The sequence below is a fragment of the Borostomias antarcticus genome (genome assembly GCF_949987555.1).
Source record: "Borostomias antarcticus genome assembly, chromosome: 6".
NCBI classification, from domain to species: domain Eukaryota; kingdom Metazoa; phylum Chordata; class Actinopteri; order Stomiiformes; family Stomiidae; genus Borostomias; species Borostomias antarcticus.
In genome coordinates, this window is record NC_140239.1 from 19,487,609 (window position 1) to 19,510,296 (window position 22,688).

Consider the following 22,688-nt stretch of genomic DNA (forward strand, 5'->3'; position numbering starts at 1 on the left):
AAGTGCAGTGACAAAAAGCAAGTAAAGTCAAATGAACTTGTGCCATGTTGTCCCCTTACATTTTCAGACCAGTTCTCTCTCTAGAGAGAAACAGTGAAGCAGCTGTGCACATTTCCCAACACGCCCCACCCCCTACACACACACACACACACACACACACACACAAACACCCACACACACACACACATTTCAAACTGCACCTATGGTCCTAACTAACGTTCTCCCCCCTCCTCAGCCCAAAGCCCACCAGTTTGTGGTGAAGTCGTTCAGCGCTCCCACCAAGTGTAACCAGTGCACATCTCTGCTGGTGGGCCTGATCAGACAGGGGTGCACCTGCGAAGGTAACGTCTGCTGCTTCTTCTGGACTCAAGGATCTTCCTTCACAATCACAATGTAAACAACCATGCGGTTGGATTGTGCGTGCTGTGTAACATGGGGTTGGACTGTACAGTCCCATATAAAAGAACCTGTAAGCAGCAACGTCGTTGACCTGCCGGCATGTTCATCCTTCTGTTTCACACCCGCTGAATCTACAGCTCCCATGGAACGTGTGCGTGTTCGTCCAGAACGCCAGTGTGATGGCGCTCTCACACCCCTCTCCTCTGCGTCTGTCCCCTCTCGCTTCCCGTAGTGTGCAACTTCTCCTGTCACGTGACGTGTGCGGACAAGGCTCCGGCCGTGTGCCCCGTGCCCCACGACCAGACCAAGGGTCCGCTGGGCATCGACCCCCAGAGGGGCATCGGCACCGCCTACGAGGGCCACGTCAGGGTGAGACAGACACGCTACGCTGGCGGTAGACCACTAGGGGTGCTAAAGGCTTTGTTCCAGCCATCCACCATTAGATTTAACCTTCATTATCTTTAGAGAAAGGCTTGTTAGGGACCTCAGCTGTAGTAGTTTTATCTGTTATAGTAATAATACATGGTATTTATATATAACGCTTTTCAGAAACTCAAAGTTGTGTACGTTTGGTACGTACTGTTTTGACAGTTGAATTAATTAATTAATTAATTATTATTATTATTATTTTTTAAATCATTCATTCATTCATTCATTCATTCATACGTACTGTTTTGACAGTTGAATGAATGAATGAATGAATGATTTTTCTCTCTTCATTCATTCATTCATTCATTCATTCATTCATTCATTCATTCATTCATTCATTCATTCATACGTACTGTTTTGACAGTTGCACCTCCAGCGCGTGAAAGTGTGTTTAGTGAGACGGTCCCGGTGTCTCTTCCCAGGTGCCCAAGCCCACCGGGGTGAAGAAGGGCTGGCAGAGGGCGGTGGCCGTGGTGTGCGACTTCAAGCTGTTCCTGTACGAGCTGGGCGAGGGCAAGGCCACCGTCCCCAGCGTGGTGGTCAGCCAGGTCATAGACATGAGGTGAGCGGGAAGAGGACTACAGACCCAGAACGTGGACTACAACTCCCAGAGTCTGATCGAGTTAGATGACCGGTCATTCGAGACCTATATTCTTAACAGTCTTATGAAGGGGACAGGGAGAGAGATGTTAACACATAATAACACAGCCATGTGCTGTATTATTGTGTTCTGTCTAATCAGCTCTGTCTTGTTGGTCGGTCTCTCTCTCTCTACTCTCTCTCTCTCTCTCTACTCTCTCTCTCTCTTTCTCTCTCTCTCCAGGGATGAGGAGTTCTCTGTCAGTTCTGTTCTGGCCTCTGATGTCATCCACGCCAGTCGTAAGGACATCCCCTGCATATTCAGGGTAAGGCTGGACCACTGTCAGAGACACACAGACGTCATCAGTACACAATGTTTCAATGACCACACACCTGACCTCTCACCTTTGACCCCCGCCGCCATCCTCCTAGCTGACGGCGTCCCAGCTGTCCCCCTCCAGTAGCCACAAGCCCTCCATCCTGATCCTGGCGGACAGCGACCACGAGCGGAACAAGTGGGTGGGGCTCCTGAACGAGCTGCACCGCATCCTGAAGAAGAACAAGCTGAAGGAGCGCTTCGTCTACGTTCCCAAGGAGGCGTACGACAGCACCCTGCCCCTCATCAAGACCACGCAGACAGCAGCCATCATAGGTACACACACACACACACACACACACACAGCACCCTGCCACAGCAGCCATCATAGGTACACACACACACACACACACACACACACACACACAGCACCCTGCCCCTCATCAAGACCACGCAGACAGCAGCCATCATAGGTATACACACACACACACACACACAGCACCCTGCCACAGCACCCATCATAGGTACACACACACACACACACACACACACACACACACACACACACACACACACACACACACACAGCACCCTGCCCCTCATCAAGACCACGCAGACAGCAGCCATCATAGGTACACACACACACACACACACACACACCGCACCCTGCCCCTCATCAAGACCACGCAGACAGCAGCCATCATAGGTACACACACACACACACACACACACACACAGCACCCTGCCCCTCATCAAGACCACGCAGACAGCAGCCATCATAGGTACACACACACACACACACACACACACACACACACACACACACAGCACCCTGCCCCTCATCAAGACCACACAGACAGCAGCCATCATAGGTACACACACACACACACACACACACACATACACACACACACACACACACACACAGCACCCTGCCCCTCATCAAGATCACGCAGACAGCAGCCATCATAGGTACACACACACACACACACACACACACACACACACACACAGCACCCTGCCACAGCAGCCATCATAGGTACACACACACACACACACACACACACACACACACACACACACACAGCACCCTGCCCCTCATCAAGACCACGCAGACAGCAGCCATCATAGGTACACACACACACACACACACACACACACACACACAGCACCCTGCCCCTCATCAAGACCACACAGACAGCAGCCATCATAGGTACACACACACACACACACACACACACATACACACACACACACACACACAGCACCCTGCCCCTCATCAAGACCACGCAGACAGCAGCCATCATAGGTACACACACACACACACACACACACACACACACAGCACCCTGCCCCTCATCAAGACCACGCAGACAGCAGCCATCATACAGTAGGTACACACACACACACACACAAATATACACACACACACAGCACCCTGCCCCTCATCAAAACCACACAGACAGCCGCCATCATAGGTACGGGGGGAGGACGACGCACACACACACACACACACACACACATACACACACAGATGTGTACACACACGCACACACACTGTACTGCCCCTTAGTGTGGAGCATGCGGTAAGCTGTCATTTATCTGTCCTCAGTAGACTGCTCGTCTTTGGGAGGGTACGGCTGCTTGTCTTTCTGACAGGGTCATTTTCCTAATGGCTTCTCCTGCTACAGAACTGAGTTAGCAGAACAGAGGATGACCGAGAATGTCTAGTATAGAACAATGCTGCTCTCATTTGGTTTAGAATGCATGCATGTCTCTCTTTCATTTAAACCTCCTGCTCTTCCTCAGATCATGAACGTGTTGCCCTGGGCAACGAGGAAGGCCTATATGTCATCCATGTCACTAAAGATGGTAAGATGTACTACTACTACCCTCCAATTCTACTAGATGTACTACTATTACCCTCCTATCCTACTAGATGTACTACTACTACCCTCCTATCCTACTAGATGTACTACTACTACCCTCCTATCCTACTAGATGTACTACTACTATCCTACTAGATGTACTACCCTCCTATCCTACTAGATGTACAAATCCCCTTGAAGTAACAACAGCACCTATATCACTGACCTCTCGGGTGTATATTTCTGTCTCTTGTCTCTCCACCTGTCTCTCCTCCCATCCCTCTCTCTCCCTCCCTCCTCCCACTCTCTCCTTTCTCCTCCCCCTTCTCCATCCCTCCCCCCCTCCCCCCTACAGAGATCATCCGTGTGGGAGACAACAAGAAGGTCCACTACATCGACCTCATCCCCCAAGAGCTGCTGCTGGCCGTCATCTCGGGGAGGAACCGCCACGTGCGTCTCTTCCCCATGGCGGCGCTGGACGGCCGGGAGATGGACTCCTACAAGCTGGCGGAGACCAAGGGCTGCCAGGCCGTGGTGTCAGGCCCAGTCAGGAACGGATCGCTCACCTGCCTCTGCGTGGCCATGAAGAGACAGGTCATCTGCTACGAGGTACAACAGAACCGTTTCATCAATCAGTACCTGTTGCACCAGATAAATTGATATATATATATATATATATATATGAATATAGAAAGGATATAATGTTCATAGGGAATATATACGTTGCACACTAAAGTGACTGACCTCTTTCCTCTCTCTCTCTCTCCCTCTTTGTTTATCTCTTTCTGTCTCTCTCTTTCTCTCTGTCTCTGTATCTCTCTGTCTCTATCTCTCTCTTTCTCTCTGTCTCTGTCTCTCTCTCTGTCTGTCTTTCTGTCTCTATCTCTCTTACTCTTTCTCTCTCCCTCTCTCTCTTTGTCTATCTCTTTCTGTCTCTCTGTCTCTCTCTGTCTGTCTCTCTCTCTCTCTCTCTCTCTGTCTCTCTCTCTCTCTCTCTCTCTCTCTCTCTCTCTCTTTGTCTATCTCTTTCTGTCTCTGTTTCTCTCTCTGTCTGTGTCTCTGTCTCTCTCTCTCTCTCTCTCTCCCTCCCCCTCTACCCCAGGTGAACAAAAGCAAGGCGCGCCACCGCCGCCTTCGCGAGCTGCAGGCCCCCGGCCCCGTCCAGTGGATGGGCCTGCTGGGCGAGCGCCTGTACGTGGGCTACCAGGCGGGCTTCACGCGCTACAGCGTCCACGGCGACACGGCGCCCGTCAGCCTGCTGCACCCGGAGGACCACACGCTGGCCTTCGTGGCGCAGCACGGCCTGGACGCGCTCTGCGCCGTGGAGATCTCCAGCAAGGAGCTGCTGCTCTGCTTCAGCGCCATCGGCGTCTACGTGGACTCGCAGGGGCGCCGCTCGCGGCAGCAGGAGCTGATGTGGCCCGCCGTGCCCAACGCCGCCTGTGAGTTTTACCGTCAAAGCCCTCGACTCCGACCCCGGCGACACCCCTTACCGTGACCCCTCCCCCCCCCGTGTCATGTGTGTGTGGACAGAGAGCTGGAGTGTGTGTTGGAAGGCAAGGGGGGGAGGAGGTTTCTGGTGCTCTGACCAGCTGTGTTAACGGAGTTATATCACACAGCAGCTCCGTCTGCTTTCTGACAGACCTATAATGTATGTTGTCATTGAGAATGTAACTAATACTGACCTCTCCTCCTCTCCTCGTCCCCTCTCCCCTCCTCCTCTCCCCTCCCCTGCTCCTCCAGGCTACAACGCCCCCTACCTGTCAGTCTACAGTGAGAATGCAGTGGATGTGTTTGATGTCAACACCATGGAGTGGATCCAGACCATCCCCCTGAAGAAGGTGTGACACACACACACACACACACACAGTGATCCTCTGAAGAATGTGAGAGGAATGGACTGCACTCCTGGCGGGGTCCTGAACTCTGGAGCATATTGCATTCTGAGTGCATTCTGAGTTTGACCCTTGACCTCTGTGCTGCCTTTGCAGGTGCGACCCCTGAACCCGGACGGCTCTCTGAACCTGCTGGGTCTGGAGACGGTCAGACTGATCTACTTCAGGAACAAGACGGCCGGTAAGAACTCACACACACACACGGTACACAGCCCTCCAATGGCACGACACAGGGATTTACGACTGACACTATACACTACTGTTCACTGAGAGCACTTCCAAAGTACTTCAATATTTACAGAAATATGTTACGTGTATGACATGAAGCAAGGGTTTGACAATGCTAGTGATGAAGAGGAAGATGATGATGATGTTGTTGTTGCAGAGGGAGATGAGCTGGTTGTCCCGGAGACGTCAGACAACAGCAGGAAGCAGCTGGTCCGCAGCATGAACAACAAGAGGCGCTTCTCTTTCAGAGTCCCCGAGGAAGAGAGGCTGCAGCAGAGGAGGTACAGTACACTACTACTGTACCTAGTGCACTACCTAGTACACTGCCTAGTACACACTACCCAGTGCACTACCTACAGCTGCATGCGTAGTGCAGTGAAAGTGACGGGAATACAACAATATTGAGCTAGCCAGGCAGTTTTGTGTTTATATGTGTGGTATTTATTCAGTTTGGGAAATTGATTTGTGGCTCTCGGGAGCGGAGATTACTGTGGATGCATAGGCCTATTGGATTTTGGGGGAGAAAGTAGTATTGTTCGGGGATTTACAGTATACAAGATTTCTCCAGTCCTTAGTAGTAGTACGTAGTAGTTAGTTAGTTAGTTTGTACTAAGGACTTAGTATGGGTATTCGGCCACGGCCACTGTGTACTCACAGTGAGGTTATTCAAATGTGTGTGTGTGTGTGTGTGCGTGTGTGTGTGCGTGCGTGCGTGCGTGCGTGCGTGTGTGTCCTATGCAGAGAGATGCTGAGAGACCCAGAGATGAGGAACAAGCTGATCTCCAACCCCACCAACTTCAACCACGTGGCCCACATGGGTCCTGGAGACGGCATCCAGATCCTCAAAGACCTGCCCATGGTGAGCTGGCTGGGCGCCCGGCCGCCTCTGCTCGTCTGTGTCCATCACTGCGCGTGCGGTCATCTACGTTTGTTGCGTCATTCGTTCATTCATGCACATTCATCTGTCAGCTTCCCATGTCTTACTTTCATGCTCATGTTTTTGGAGTGCATCTGTGTGTGTGTCATGTGTGCGTTCTCATCTTCTCATCTGTGTGTCTGCCCCTGTCCTCATCCGCCCACCTTCCTGTGTGTGTGTGTGTGTGTGTGTGTGTGTGTGTGTGTGTGTGTGTGTGTGTGTGTGTGTGCGTGCGTGCGTGCGTGCCTGCCTGCATGCTTGTGTTTGCGTTCTAACGCAGAACGTCCGTGTTCAGGAGAGTCACGCCGGGTTCAGCGGTTCCGTCAGCATCCCCTCCATCACCAAGAACCGGGCGGAGCCGGGCAGGTCCATGAGCGCCAGCAGTGGGCTGGGCATACGTGAGTACCGCCTCCCAGACCGCCACAACAAAGACGCCCGGATGAACGTTCTGTAGATGTTCGTGACGTCACTGAAAGAACAGTAAATGCTAGAATGCCATTGTGTTCTGCGTTATGCTCTCTCTATCTCCCTCTTTTTCCCCTCTCTCTGTCTCTCCCTCTTTTCCTCCTCTCTCTGTCTCTCCCTTTCTCTCTTCCTCTCTCTCTTCCTCTCTCTCTTCCTCTATCTTCCTCTCTCTCTTCCTCTCTCTTTCTCTCTCTCTTCCTCTCTCTCTTCCTCTCTCTCTTTCTCTCTCTCTTCCTCTCTCTCTTTCTCTCTCTTCCTCTCTCTTTCTCTCTCTCTTCCTCTCTCTCTTCCTCTCTCTCTTCCTCTCTCTCTTTCTCTCTCTCTTCCTCTCTCTCTTCCTCTCTCTCTTTCTCTTTCTCTCTCTCTCTCATGTCATGACCTTCCTCCACTGTCTCTTCCTCCTCCCTTCTCTGTCAATCTTCCTTCATGATCATCCTGAAAATGTCCCCCCCCCCCTCCAGGCTCGTCGTCTCAGAACGGGAGCGCACTGCGTCGGGAGCTGTCCGGAGGCAGCTACAGCTCCAAGCGCCAGACCATGACCTCCCCCTCCGAGAGCTCCCTGTCTTCAGGGGGGGGCATGGACATGTGCAGCGACGCGCCCCTCTCCCAGTTCGACAGAGAGGTCAGTCACGGCGCTGCCTTGAAGTGTGATCCGGTGTCAGGCTACTAAAACTCCTAACAGAGCTTCTGTACTGACTAACACAGACTTGAGGGTCTTCTCTTTAACTGCTGTACCTGATAGGGGCCAGCCTTGCCAGGGGCCTCTCCTGGTTTTATCTGTACCCGGAGTAGCCTGTTAGGGGCCATAAATCATCTGAACACCAGCCTGAACGTCCCCTGTAACGTAGGATGGAATGACATAAAGTAGACTGATATCAGTGTGTTGGCCATAACTCCACCCACCCCCCCCCATGTCCCCGCCCTCACCCTCATCCCATTGGTTGGTGAAATCGACTGTGTTTCACACGCCGCGGCTTCGTCCCACCTCAGCCCGCCCCCTCTTTCCTACCCGCATAAACTCAACCGGCTCCTGAACCCCCGACCCCTGACCCCATAGATTAAAGATCTGATGCCGTGTCCATCCCTCAGATGAGAAGGTTGGGGTTAAACTGACTCCAGATCTGTGCTTTAGGCCATCTTCTACTTCAAACATTCAGCCATCCTCCTGTGGCCTCTGGCTCCCCCTGCTGGCCTGGCTGTTCCTTAACTCCCCCCGTAGATGCTGATCTGGGCTCAGTTTGAGAGACTTCTCCTGTCACCCAAGGTTAGGTGTGGTGGTCAATAAGCTGATCCTAGATCGGTGCCTAGGGTTGACTTCACCCCTCACCCCCCTTCAGAGTACCACCCCCTCCCCCCCCCCAGCATGTGATCTCTGGGCTGAGTCTGAACTTTCCTCTCCAGTGGCAGGCTGTCTCGCCATCGGAGAAGACGCCCGATCTGAAAAGGGCTTTAAGGACCCTGCTTAGTAAGATGAAGGTAATGTCAACACACACACACACTCACACACAGTTGTGAAGCTTTGCCCCCAACGCCACCATCACCCCCCCACCCCCCCCTCCCCGTGCACCATTTCAACCTCGGCGACATCAGCAGCACTTGATGGCTTCTCACCGTCAGTCGCACTGCCCCCTACATGTGGGAGGCCTGTTGCTCAGTCACAGTCACCCCCCACTCCGCCCACCCCTGGCCTGCCTCCCCCCTGCGGTGTTTCTCTTCATTTCCTTTGTTTTGTTTTGTTGGAACGGTGCTACTCTGACTCACCTCTGCCCAGCATGACTTGCTCTGCCTCCATACTGCCCTCTGGTGGACTCCCATGTTTCTGATGAACAAACATAGTATGGGTCAGATACATTCCTGTAAATACACAGTGTAAGCGTATTGAGTTCAAGTCAATATGGGGACTAACAAATATAACAGTTTTATCAATGTGCAGTTATGACATACAGTAGAGACCTAGCCTGGATACAGTAGAGATAACACTAGGCCTCCCCAGTGCCTGGTGTCTCTGGACTCACAGTTGCAGTTCCCAGAACCATGCTAATATTGTAGAATTGACTTAGTAGAAACGAATAGAATCCAGTAAAGATGGAAGCCGTGTGGTTCGTCTGTGAGAAACATGCATGTGAAGCAGGGTCGGGGTCTGTTCTGTCTCCAGTGGAACTCAGGTGGCCAATCGAGTCTCAGTGTTATCATTCAAAAAGTTCAACAATTCAGAGATCAGCTTTTTATTATGTCTTAAATTAACTAACCCTAATCATTTTTTTTAATTCTGGACGTGGGATTTTGAATACTGTTACTGTCTGCCTGACAACGCAGTTACCTGAATAGTCTGGATTGAACACGACCCTGGCCCTGACGCACAGAAGAAGCTCATCCTCTTCCTCCTCGTCACCTTCCTCTTCCTCTCTGCAGACATGGGGGGGGGGGACATCCACAGACCTGTGGGTCTGAAGCAGGTCTTCTCAGAGCTGTTCTTAGGGAGGTCTTCTACTGTGTCTGTAGTCTCCCATAGCCAGACCTCTCTCAGATCTCCACACTTTGTTAAGCTGTGCCAGCGCTGGAGAAAGGTCTGGCTGGACTCATTACCCTTCGGGGACTGGGTGTGGCACTGTATTTCTTCGAACCAATCACAATCGTCTTCGGCGGAGCGGTTGCTAGGTTGTCGTTGCTTCACGTAGTCCGGATTGGCCGACCGCATGAATCGGCGCCACTGATTGGGCAGTGATAAACGAATGGCGAGGCTTATCCCCAAAACCACCCTCCGTGGAGTGGGACCAGTGAGCCTGCACTGCGTCAGGGCTGTGTGTGGAGGTTTCTGTTCCAGCCCAGCATCAACACAGCTGCTTCATTCAGTCGTGATCCAGACGGTAGACGGCAACGGGCCGATGATTATTAGAGTGTTAATGCTCGGCTGGAGCCGCCCCCAACACAAGGCCCGTTCACTCTGCTGTGTAGCCAGGAGTCTAGACGCGCGTGTGCGTTTTCTTGCTTCACAGCCAGTTACTTACGGCCAATCGATCTGCTCATTGGCCGACGATGTGAAATGCGGCGGCGGAACATCGGGCCTATGTCGCCATGGCAGCCGTGATTTGCGACGTGTGGTTTGTGTCCCCGTCGGCAGTCACATAGCACATCACAGTTGTAGTGTTGGCTGGAAGGGAAAACACACACACACACGGTTGCCCCTACAGTGGCTACCCAGGGAACAGTTCTGATTGGTCCGTTCTAGTCCGTTGGAGAGCCAGGTCAAGTTCAGGTGGTGCAAAACGGGAGAAAGCGTTTTCAAATAACGTTACCAACTAAACGTCACAAGCATTTGACGGCACAGCGCGGCCATTTTTGCAGCTCTCTCCCGTTCCACGCCAACCGGAGGTGGCCGGGCTCTGTAGCGTGGTTCTGGCAGAGACCTGAACGCCCTCTCTCCATCACTCCTTCCCCCCATGTCTCTGTCTAACACGGTCTCTCTTCTGTCTATCTCTGTTATTCTCTCTCTCTCTCTCTCTCTCCAGGACTCAGACTCACCCCGCCACTCCACGGCGTCCAACAGCTCGACCTTCAGCAGCCCCCCCAGCCCCGCCTCCCCCCACAAGACCAAGTCGCTGTCCCTGGAGAGCACAGACCGCATGGCCTGGGACACATGAGTGACCGACAGCACAGGACTCCAACCCCTGACCTCCACAGCCATCCTGGGCCCGCCCCATCCCAGGGCTCAGCCTATCCCCTGCCCTGCCCACAGAACTGCACCTGCTGTCACAGGTCCCGCCCCCTAACCCTTGACTCCACCCATTTGCCTCCTAATAACCCCTCCCGCCCCCAAAGTTCCATTCTGGGCCTAATATGTCCACACCAACGTGGGGAAAGGAAGTGAGTGTGTGTGTGTGTGTGTGTTTCTCCTGAACAAGATTGAAAAGAAAAATTGGGTAGAGGCTGTCTGATGTTAGCAAATGTGTGGGCAAGTGTACATGCATGTGTGGGTGTGTGTGTGCGTTATCGTGTGAGAGAGTGTGTGCTAGCGTGTGCGTGTGTGTGTGTTTACTAGGGAGGCCATACAATAGGCCATAGGAATGAATATCTACCCACTAAGCCCCTACTCTCAGTAGCTGATAAACACAATACGGAAGCTGAGCGACCCTGACAGTACTTTGATCACAGCACTCGCAGCCCCAGTTGAGTATTTCAGATGATTGGCGCCTCACCTAAAGACACTCAGGCCTCAAGACGCAACCAACGGAAGAGGATTGTTATCAGATAGATGATTTGTACATAGAACCCTTTGAGTTAGGGGGACAACCTTTTATTTATTTATCAATCTTAGCACCGGAGCGCACGGTGCTTTCGCAGCGGGAGGTGAAAGAGTGGGCTTTTCTCTCAACTCTGTCCGCGCGCCGTTCTGGATGGTATTCAGCAGCTGTTGAAAGTGCGGGGAAACAATTTTATGAGGCTCACAAATAGAATTTTCGAGAGAAAAAAAGAAAGCAATGATGTTTATTTTTTATTTTGCTCATGAAAGTGATATGTGCAGTGATTTTAATTTGTTTGTACCATCAGCAAAAAGCTACAAAGCAGCGCTAAAACAGGGTGGGGCTTGGATTAATAAACTAGGAGACCTTAACCGGCTTCACGTTCTCCAGAAGCTTAAGAAACGTCGGTTAGAAGCAGCGCGCCGTTCTGTGATGGCATCACGGCTCCCCTATGCTATTCCTCACTGGCCAGTGACGTCATCACCCAGCCACCTGGGACCATCTGTCCATGTAGCCTAGAACGTTCCACACAGTACGGCATAGACCAACCCACCAACACAATCGCCGAGCTGTTTCCCATCACAATAATGTACATAGGTTAAAAGTAGAGAATAATATATGATAAGGAAAGTACTATAGAGAAATACATGGGAGGAGATCCTCGTTGCTCTTTATATTTTTTTTTTGAGAATGATTTGGGGTATATTCACACGAAAGCCATTTTAAACCACTTTCAAGTTCTTTTTATGATTGCTTTTAGATTGTTTTCTATCTTATGTATGTGTTACTTTTCCATTTTAATTTTCACTTGAGGAAACTCATATATATATATATATATATATATGGGCCAATCAGAGCCCATGATGTTGAGTGAATATGTGCATTTATTTGAAGCGATAGCCCCATCACACATACATGATCACACATGTATACATGCAATCACACATACACAGCACACACGTATACTGTACACACCCACACAGACACAGTCTCCAAGAGGCGTTTGGAAGTGACTGCCTTTTCTTTGTACCACTGGGCTTAGTCTGACAGTACCTCTGATTGTTAACCCGGATGAGACTCTGGGGGTGTTTTCAATCTCTCTGTGGTTCCCTAGGTTTGTCCTTTTCACTTTGGAGAGAGATTTTAGGAAAAGCTTGTTATAACCAAAAAGAAAGAATGACTTGGTCAGTCTTGATACTTTTTTTTCTGACAGCCTTGCTTATTTTGAAGAATGTTGTGATGATAGGTTAGAATAAACAAAAAAGAGACACTAAAATTGTACGAGTTGTTGACTACGTTACCCAGAGAGCACTAGGATAGTATTGGGGGAGGGGTCAAATGAGTAAAGAATGTAAAAAATAAAAAAGGAAAAAAAGAAAAGAAATGCTATTGGATGAGGTGGGCACTTCCTATATTAAAGATCACCCTGCTGTCAACATTAAAACTCTCCTGCTCCACTTAAGTTGTTATGGTGGTTAAGTTATGTATTTTACTGTCTGCCTGACAATGCAGTTATCTGGATGCGACCACAGCACAGTCTAAACATGTATTAATGTGCGGGCACAGTTCATTTTCTTTCATTCTTTCTTTCTTTTTTTATAGCTTTTTGGGGTTGTGCCTACATCAGCTTGCTCTTCTCCCTCGGGAGATGGGGAAGGGACACCGCTCTTACACTCTCTTACGGAAATACATGTATTCATTCTGATGAGGAAATTGTTTTTTTATGTCACAGAATATGTGTGTATACAGCACTGCTCAAAGGGACCTTCTGTCTTAAGGTGTGCGGTTTGGGTTGAAGTGTACCAAGTCCTTTGTCATCGCAGCAGGGGTTTTTTTTTTTTTTTAGTGATTCTCGTGTGATTCTGAAGTTTAAACAGAAAAGACAAAAACTAATTAAAATTGGAACAAATTCTGCTTTCATTCCTTCCATGGTCCACCTAAAAAGCTACTAGTTTCATGAAATGTAAACCTGTTCTGCGATTCTATTCCCTGTGAAATACAGCTATATCCATCTCTAGAATACTCATTCCAAATTCTATAGAATTCCATATGCTGGGTTAGAGAGTGGGATTTTTAGAGAGTGCAACAGTGTGGATGTGGATAACCTTGTTTTACTCAAACTGTCTGAACTTAAACACCTCTCATGGAAAGTCCTCTTACGCCAGTGTGTCTGCTGGAGCTTCTCTATAGAATGGACTAGCTGAGAAAGAGGAAGATGTTAATAGTCAAGTCTTTCAGTTGGCTTTCACCACACAGTTAAAGCTCTGAAATCCCACTTTTGGAAAAAAAAAACTCAGGAATGTCGGAACCAATGAACATTTTCATCCTATGAAGATGAGCGTGACGGGGTGGATGTAGGGGGGTGTAGTGTAGTTAGGACGAGGCGACAGGGTGGATTCACTTACAGGGGGAGGCTGACAAGAGGACTGGGGATTCAGACGGGTGGGGTTTTTTTTCCATTTATGGGGGGTTTTATCTGAGCTGGGGGTGAAGGGTGAGAGGTCAGAGGTTAATTGGAGGGTAGTCGGAAGCTAAGGAAACAGTGGTAACCATGTTAACCATTTGAACGAATCAAAACGCCTTTGCATTTCAGTCGGTCCTGTCTAAAGTACCTTCTATGTTATTTTGCTCTTTTCATATCATATTACGTTTTTTTTTGGTTTTTTTCTAGGATTGCTTTGTAATAATTTGTACAGTTTTGCATGTTATAGATGTAATCTTTTTTTTCCTGGTTTGTCGTTTTATTTGACTTGCTCATATTTGAACGGTTTGGGAGTTTTACCTGAGGATATCCCACTACAGGCGATGTAGATTCTTTTTTGCACAGAAATATTTAAGGTGTAAGGTCAAACTAAATAAAGTATGAAACTGGTGGAGAACTCATTATATTAACCTGACTCCCATGTATTTCAATAAAGCGGAGCGCTGTTACAAACACAGATCCCCCTGGGTGTCCGTAGTGCGTGATTGTCTGAATATAAACACTGTAGAAAGGTAGCTGGTGTGAATCAGCCGGGTGCAAGAGCAGAGCACCATACAGGATATCAATACCAGTGGGTACAAACATTGACATCACAAACACTCATTCTCTCACACAGCTTTTCTCAATACAAGTTTATTACAAATTTCACAAATGTATACCGAAAACTTCAATTTACATCTATGCACATATGATGCCACTAGAAGAACATAGGGCTAACATGTATCGATACACGCAAGTATACACGTTGTAAAAGGAGAGGACAGTACTATTTCTTTAAGTCTAGTGGGACTAATAAAGTTGTTTGAATTGAATTGAATCTACTCTAGTTGGAGCAGGAAACAGGCTATCTATTCTCAAACTAAGCTGGAGTTTGGAATTCAGCTTCTTTCCTGTGATGCAGCCTTACACAAAATGGCCGCCAAACCAAGACAGGACAGACAGGAAACCATGGTTCCCCTGTTCCTCTCATCACTTCCACCTTTGCCAACTGTATCCATTCCAAGTGCAATGAAAACAACCAATATAATAGAAGTACCTTGACGTCATAGACTAGCGGTTTTGGACAGAACTCTAGCTGTTTGTACAGGTAAATAGAGCTGTGAATAGAGAAAGTCTTAGTAGTGGATTGCTGCGAAGAATGTGCTTTAGAACTCACAGTGGAGCGACTTTTATGTAACCCTGGTCAACCACCCTGAGTGTTGTTGTCCTGATAAATGACTCCTCAAAGTCTTCAGTCCACAAAGCTGATCTCAGCACAACGTCCTTCATTCAAAGTATATGAGCATCCTTCTCAATGCTGACTGAACACTGAACGACTCCAAAGATTGTTCTATGTCCACAAGTATAGTCTTCCTCAATAATATTTTCATCGTCCATCTTACTGTACTTTAGCTCCTGTGTGCGGTTTCCTGTAGCTAGCTAACTCCTCAGGAGATCACTTCCTGCTTCCCTCCTAACCAGTGCTGTTTCAGTTTGACTCGGTCCAGTCCAGCTCAGGCGATCGCTCCGTCCTCCTCTAGGACCTTGTGGATGCCATTGCCAGGGGCGCTCTGGACGGCCTGGACGCTGGTGAGGTCCCTGACGCTGCCGTGGCGTGACGGGGTCTCCAGGCGCTGGGTGGAGCCATGGCGTGACAGGCCATCCAGGCGGCCCGTGCTGCAGTGGCGTGACTGGGGCGGCGGGTCGTTGAGCCGGGGCATGCTGCCGTACGGCGGGCGCTCCTCCACGCCGCGGAAACTACAGGCCGTGTACCTGCAGAGGGGGCATTCGCCGTTAGTGACACAGATTAGAGGCTGTACCTGGACAGACCGCCGTCGATACAGGGCCAATGTAACAGCCAATGTCTTATGAATAACAGTTCAGTTGATTTTATATAAAGGTATCATTGAAATATTTGGTTTATTATTTTGGTTAAGAATATTGGTATATGGTTGTTTAGTAGATATATTCTGCTGGACAATTCATCAGTAATTTGCTTTCTAAAATGTTGCTTGCTAGAGTTGTAGAATCCTCTATATTTGTTCACTCTGTAGAAAAAGACGTTGAGGATTTAGTTAACAAAGGATGCTGTCTAGTTTAGAACAAAAAGGCTTTTTACCGCAGTCCATTGTGCATTTTGTAGTTTAAGCCCAATGCTAAATTGGCTTGCTGTTATAAAGGATTACTGGGATCACTTTTGTTAAATTTTTTGGATTTCTCTGGATTTGTGAATAAAGACCCGTTCAGCGTTCATCTCCGCCTGGCCTGGATTCGTGAGTAATGTTAGCCTGCTAAGAAGTGAAGATACCAATTCTAAGGGAAAAGTGCAAAAGTGACTAAAGTAATTGCACTATTCAGCAACCTAAGCGGCTTAAGAAGTAAGATCATTTGCCGCTACAGCCAAGCGCCAAGCTTCGAGGTCCTTTACTCCCCCCGGTACTCACTCCCAGCTCTGTACCCCCCTCCCCCCCCACCCACCCTGTCACCCCCCTGTCACCCCTCCCCCAACGTGTCACCCCCCCACCTCCTACCGGCCGTCTCTGGAGCGCCGCAGGCTGTCGTGGAAGCTGCTGTTCTTGCTGCGGGAGCTGCGCGCCGAGCCCGCCCGGCTGGTGCTGGCGCTGGGGGGCTCGTCCAGCGCCGCCAGGTGGGTGGAGGAGGCGCGCGTGGACGTGCCCTGCGTGGACGTGCCCCGGGACTTCCTGGCCACGGGGGCGTCGCGCAGGAGCAGCTGGGAGAAGTCCGGCGGCTCCCGGAGGACCTGCCGGCTACCGTCCACCATCCTGCTGCAGGGCGGGGAGGGGGGGAGGGAGGGGGGGAGCGGAGGGAGGGAGAGGCGGAGGAGGGAGGGCAGGGAGAAGGGGAAGGCGGCGGGGAGGGAGGAGTGGAGGAAAAGGAGGGAGGAGTGGGTGGGGCAGAGGGCGAGAGGCGGGGTTAACCTTCTGAGTACGGGAGGGGTGGGGTGGGGGTGAGGGGGCGAGAGGAGGAGGGGAGGAGCCTTTTCACTACTAGGACTTTCACAGCACCTTAACACTGGACACGCCCCTCTGGCACGACAAAACAGGACCCAGTATCCAGTACAGAACCCTCGTTGTCGGAGGATCGATCTAACGAGCTCGTTAACTAAGCTATACTTAACGAGCCGGGTAAACTTACATTATTAGACTATCGAGAATTAACTCAAGATAAAGAATCCACGGCATCGAGGTGCTCCTCTAGGAACAGGTTTCCACCGAGAGAGCGTTCGTCCAGCTACCGTCTTGCGACTTCTCGACAGGTTTGCGAGACGCACGCACGTGCGCGAGGTAGCGGAACGCGTTTGACAGAAACACGTACTCTTTGCGGCGCTTGCCGTGGAAGAAGCCGGCCCACTCGAAGCAGGTCTTCTTACTGCCCACCCAGAAAACGGAGGGGATGCCCACCACCAGCATCATCAGGTACTTGATAAGGAACAGCGCCAGGTCCGGACGACTCGTCTGCTCCACCTGGAGACACACACACACACACACACGGAGGAGAGGATCAGAGCGTGCGTTAGAGAGAGGCCTGCAGATCTTCTATACCCCGCCACAATACACACACACACACACACAGAGGAAAGAAACTGCTAGAGCCATTGTATGTCCGCAGGACTGTGTAGGAGTCAACCGACCTCAGTCTTTCACTAATGTGCTATACTCTTTGTGTGTGTGTGTGTGTGTGTGTGTGTGTGTGTGTGTGTGTGCGCGCGTGTGTTTGTATGCACATGCCTTTCCCAGATGCATCAGTTCACTGCAGACTGAGCAGCTTAGTGCTGCAGGCATAAACATCTTTGCCGCCAACACAGTCGACTGTCTCTCTCTCTCTCTCTCTCTTCCCTCATTCACTCTCTCTTCCCATCCCTCCATCCGTCCTCTAATCCCCTCTCCTGTGTCTGCCCGGTACAATAAATAGTGTGCCCTGAAGAAAACACACACACGCACGCACACACAAACAGCCAGTTATCTCCAGAAGGGTTCAGGAGTCCTACACTCCTCACCACACCCCTCTCTACCATGGCAACAATACAGAATAGGACACAGCCTCAGCAGCAGTACACACACACACACACACACACACATGCACGCACACATACACACACACTCCACACACACGCACATACACACACACGCACGCACGCACACACACACACACTGATGCGGGAATGATGGCCTCATTACAAGAGGGTTAGGAAGGCTTCAGGCAGAGAGACAGAGATAAGCATGTGGATCCACAAAAAGATCTGAATCACTACACCAACAATCTCCTAATATCTCATTAAATTCTAACCAATCACAGTATTCACACAGCATCTCTGCTCGGATACTAAGAGATAAACTGTCCAAGGGAAAGTCTATGTTATCTACAGTAGATAGTGAAGTGGGTTTTCCCTGTATCTATGTCTCTGTGCTTTGACTCCAAAGGTCAAAGGTTATTCTTGGTGTTACTGACCACATGGACTAACGGATATTGGCAGGATAAGATGAGTAGTATTGCACAATATCTTGATTTATGCCATCTAGGCCTAGTCTTCCTGATATGGTAGCAGACCCTGTGTGTCCAATAGAAAGTGGTCTTGTCTTTTGCCCTTCCTAATTCTGACATAAGGAATGTGAAACTTAGCGCTTATAAGCTGTGTAACGGTAAAGAGATTCAGTTGTTGGGATCGTTTTGCACCGGCAACTCTGCATAAGCTATAATAAAACCTGGACCTTCGATTCTCTCGTCTGACAACTTATTTATTAAGGACGTAACAAATACAGTAAGCAAATTTCTATTATGTTTATATTGATTAGTCATCAATAGATACAGATATCAGTTTACTGCAGGACTCTTGAGTAGTTCCATAGAACACACTAAACACTTTTCTGCTCTCTGCTCCCCTCCCCTCTCCTCCCCTCATACTAAAGTCCGTTCCTATACCATACATGGACTATGCTGAGTGTAGCTCTGGCTGTATAATGGTGTGTGTATGTTGACCTCTCTGACCCCACTCAATCACAACAGAAACACTGGGAGAGAGAGAGAGAGAGAGAGAGAGAGCGGGAGAGAGAGGATTACTGTACTGCTCGGTTACACAAACAAACAATGTTTGCACGACAGATTAAGATTAAGAGCAGAACTGCACATTTACATGCATCCTATCCTACTGCTCTGCCTGTGGTGTACAGTACAGACAGTACACACCATACGCACGCGGACACACACACACACACACAGCTGTTGCAGCGGGTCAAAATGTGTCCAGATCTCACAACCAATGCTTCTTCTACCATTGATTAAGACCCCCAGGTTAGTCACATCCACATCGACACACACACACACACACACACACCAGAACTGAGCAGAACATCCACACACCTGGCACCAGCACTGGGCAGAACACAAGAGTTCATGTGTGACTCTGCCCAGGGAGTGATGCTAGAGTAACGGTGAGGAAACCCACTCTGGTCCCTCTGCGCAGCTCCAGAACCTGCTATCTATCTGTGTCACCACAACACAGGTGCCATCTAAGGGGGACAGCAGCCTGCAGAGAAGAATGGAAGGTGCTTTCATGTGAGCAGCACTGGAGTGTTTGAATTATTAAAAGCTTCTCCACACAGCGGTAGAGTGTGTTCTATAGCTGGAGGCGAACGCTCTCTCTCAACTGCTGCTGTAGCTACGCTAGCAAGCCAGCCTGGGAGCAGAGCGTGTGTGTTTGTGTTTTATGTGTGTATTTGTGTTTTATGTGTGCATGCTGTAGTACTGCAGGTGTGTTGGGAATAGGAAGAAAGAATTTATTTCCCCCAATGTCAAATACTGAGGTGAATCGAGTTATTTCACGTCAAAACATTTGAGCTACCGCTAGGGATGTAGTGGCAGCTGTGGCTCAAGATGATCTCCTGTCCACATGTTGAAGTGTCCTTGGGCAAGACACTGAACCCCAAATTGCTCCCAGTGAGCAGGCTAGCATCTTGCATGGCAACTGCCGCCATTGGTGTGTATATGTGTGTGTGTGAATGGGTGAATTAGAGGTCATTGTAAAGCACTTTGGATAAAAGCGCTATATAAGTGCAGTCAATTTACCATTTAGTGTGGGCTTTAGGGTGTGATGTAATATTAGGACATATCAGTGTCCTAAGTATCAATATCAGTGTACCTGGTAGGGGCAGGGGATGTGGTAGTATTGGGACCAGTGTATTACCTGGTAGGGGCGGGGGATGTGGTAGTATTGGGACCAGTGTATTACCTGGTAGAGGCAGGTGATGTGGTAGTATTGGGACCAGTGTATTACCTAGTAGGGGCAGGGGGTGTGGTAATATTGGGACCAGTGTATTATCTGGTAGGGGTGGGGGATGCGGTAGTATTGGGACCAGTGTATTACCTGGTAGGGGCAGTTGATGTGGTAGTATTGGGACCAGTGTATTACCTGGTAGGGACGGGGGATGTGGTAATATTGGGACCAGTGTATTATCTGGTAGGGGTGGGGGGATGCGGTAGTATTGGGACCAGTGTATTACCTGGTAGGGGCGGGGGATGTGGTAGTATTGGGACCAGTGTATTACCTGGTAGGGGCAGGGGATGTGGTAGTATTAGGACCAGTGTATTACCTGGTAGGGGCAGGTGATGTGGTAGTACTGGGACCAGTGTATTACCTGGTAGGGGCAGGGGATGTGGTAGTATTGGGACCAGTGTATTACCTGGTAGGGGCAGGGGATGCGGTAGTATTGGGACCAGTGTATTACCTGGTAGGGGCAGGGGATGTGGTAGTCCCGGCAGCGCTCCTGGACCCAGGTGGTCTCCCAGACGGGCCGGTAGCTGTTCTCGTACAGGTAGCAGCCCAAGACAGTGAGCAGGGGGACCAGGTAGAGGACGGAGAACACCCCGATGCGGATCATGAACTTCACCAGCTTCTCCTGGTTCTCCTTCTCCAGCGGGATCTCCATGCGTACGCGGTTCAGCGCCGCGATGCCCGCCAGCAGCAGGGCCACGCCCACCTGGAGGGACAGACAGCTGGCTCAGGCACGGCCGTAACAGACATACTACAACCATAAAACCACAAGACAGCATAGTGAAAGCTAGCCTGACAGTCGGACTGAACTGCCATTTTCATTTCACTTCATTATTCAGTCTGAACAGGCTACCGCTGCAGCTGTTTTCTGAGAAGGGCGTTGCTGAAGGAGTTCTCAGCGATTAGTTCATCCCCTAACCAATCACGTTGAGCAGTTTAATCGTTTTCAAACGACGCTAACTGACCTGGGCCGCGTTTCCGGATAAAGAACCTTCTTAAGGAACCCTTCTTAAGCAACCCTTTGTATGGGAGTTAAGAAGTACTTTGGAGTTAAGTGCTTCTTAACTGGTTCGGGAAACCCGGCTCTGGTTGGAATTCCAAGCGAGAAATCACTCTGTACGAGAGCAGTTTCAGTACGGGTGTTGAATTAAAATGTCTCTAAGATGCAACGTGATGCGGACGTGATAATCAAATTGAATGGAATCATTGACAGGATAATCGTAATCGAATGCTACCTGTTTGCTGTGTTCAGACTCATTGTGATGTTTGCCACATTCAGGAAGTGTCCTGTTTTAGGGGGAAATACAAAGAAGTTGCTAGAAGGTGCAGCTAGACTACCGTTTTGTTTTTGAGAGTGGAACAATTTCAAACGCAAATATACTGTAGGTAGGCTAGACCTATACCTGCATGCTATGCTATGCATCGTGATGTCGAATCGAATCGTTGACGGGATAATCGGAATCGAATCTAATCAAATCGTGACATCAGTGAAGATGCACAGCCCTAACTTCCAGACCCTGAATCGCCCGGGTCGGTGCGATTCAGGGGGCGGAGCCAGGCCGAGAGAAAGCCTCGCCGTCCCAGAATCCTCCTCTCACCAGCACGTCGAGCCCCAGCGGGGCCAGCAGGAACCAGCGCAGCGCCGTGATGTCATACAGGCCCACGAAGCACACGCCGGCCACGGCGTCGCCCTCGATCTTGTTCATGGCAAGCAGCGTGACGGTGAGGGCGCCGGGCAGGCCCCAGGCGCAGGCATGGAAGAACAGCGCCTTCTTCTCGATGGCCTCACTGCCCCACTTGGGCACGGCGGCCAGGAACCAGGTGACGGTCAGCACCACCCACCACACGCTGCCCGCCATGGTGAAGAAGTACAGCACCATGAACAGCAGCGTGCACACCTGGAGGGGGAGGGGCCAGACAGGGAAGACGGGTGAGGAAGAGGCACCGAGAGACGAATACGGCGTTTCAGTAAAACGTGATTCATAAAAACAGAAATCTATGTAGATGCTACCTCGCTAATGTCTTTCTGACTGCCTGTCAGACACTGAGAGATACTGACGGTCAGTCACCCAGACTGGTCTACGTACAGTGTGTGTGTGTGTGTGTGTGTGTCACCTCCTACCTTGTTGTGGGAGCCCTGGGTGACGGTGGAGGCCCGGAACCTCCCGGGGCTCGCCGCGTTGCAGGAGACGCGGTCCTCCAGAAGGAAGCCCAGGAAGAAGACCAGCGACACCATCATGTAGCAGACGGCGTAGAAGATGATGGGCCGCTCCGGGTAGCGGAAGCGCGACACGTCGATGAGGAAGGTGAGGAAGGTGAAGAGTGTGGCCGAGAGGCAGACGATGGACACCACGCCGATGAAGTAGCGCGCGAACGCCAGCTCCTCCCTCTGGAAGTACATGTTGGAGCAGGGGGGCGAGCAGTCGCGCACGCCCAGGAAGGTGTAGCCCAGGTCGGGGTCGATCTTCAGCTCGCGGGGGCACCAGAAGCCGTAGTCGCGCTGGACCGAGACGGGAGAGTCGGCCGTGCTGTCGGCGCTGGAGAGGAGGTCCACGGGCCGCGGGTACGACTCGTCACAGTCGGGGAACCTGGGGGGGGAGGG

General features: G+C 50.4%; 2 protein-coding genes across 5 annotated transcripts in view; one reads left to right on the forward strand and one right to left on the reverse strand.

Annotated features, from left to right (window-relative positions):
• cdc42bpab (CDC42 binding protein kinase alpha (DMPK-like) b) overlaps window positions 1-13,133 on the forward strand; it is a gene marked incomplete at its 5' end in the record, with an annotated part of 60,576 nt that extends 47,443 nt beyond the window's left edge. For both annotated transcript variants that reach the window (XM_084439704.1, XM_084439705.1), the window contains 15 exons: window positions 236-341; window positions 632-768; window positions 1,251-1,390; window positions 1,652-1,733; window positions 1,840-2,059; window positions 3,533-3,595; window positions 3,947-4,200; window positions 4,694-5,033; window positions 5,335-5,432; window positions 5,583-5,667; window positions 5,872-5,995; window positions 6,456-6,573; window positions 6,911-7,028; window positions 7,557-7,717; window positions 10,605-13,133. In XM_084439704.1, the coding sequence (XP_084295830.1) occupies window positions 236-341; window positions 632-768; window positions 1,251-1,390; window positions 1,652-1,733; window positions 1,840-2,059; window positions 3,533-3,595; window positions 3,947-4,200; window positions 4,694-5,033; window positions 5,335-5,432; window positions 5,583-5,667; window positions 5,872-5,995; window positions 6,456-6,573; window positions 6,911-7,028; window positions 7,557-7,717; window positions 10,605-10,736 (2,178 nt within the window). In that variant the 3' untranslated portion in view covers window positions 10,737-13,133. The remainder of the gene's footprint in view (window positions 1-235; window positions 342-631; window positions 769-1,250; window positions 1,391-1,651; window positions 1,734-1,839; window positions 2,060-3,532; window positions 3,596-3,946; window positions 4,201-4,693; window positions 5,034-5,334; window positions 5,433-5,582; window positions 5,668-5,871; window positions 5,996-6,455; window positions 6,574-6,910; window positions 7,029-7,556; window positions 7,718-10,604) is intronic.
• Window positions 13,134-15,311: 2,178 nt separating this feature from the next.
• The window catches only part of fzd3a (frizzled class receptor 3a), a gene marked incomplete at both ends in the record, with an annotated part of 15,539 nt that continues 8,162 nt past the window's right edge, over window positions 15,312-22,688 (reverse strand). The window contains 6 exons of one of the 3 annotated variants that reach the window (XM_084439284.1): window positions 15,312-15,570; window positions 16,329-16,580; window positions 17,134-17,282; window positions 20,541-20,792; window positions 21,685-21,984; window positions 22,209-22,674. In XM_084439284.1, the coding sequence (XP_084295410.1) occupies window positions 15,312-15,570; window positions 16,329-16,580; window positions 17,134-17,282; window positions 20,541-20,792; window positions 21,685-21,984; window positions 22,209-22,674 (1,678 nt within the window). Of the gene's footprint in view, window positions 15,571-16,328; window positions 16,740-17,133; window positions 17,283-20,540; window positions 20,793-21,684; window positions 21,985-22,208; window positions 22,675-22,688 lie in introns of all 3 variants that reach the window. The other 2 variants (XM_084439283.1, XM_084439282.1) reach the window with 2 other exon arrangements.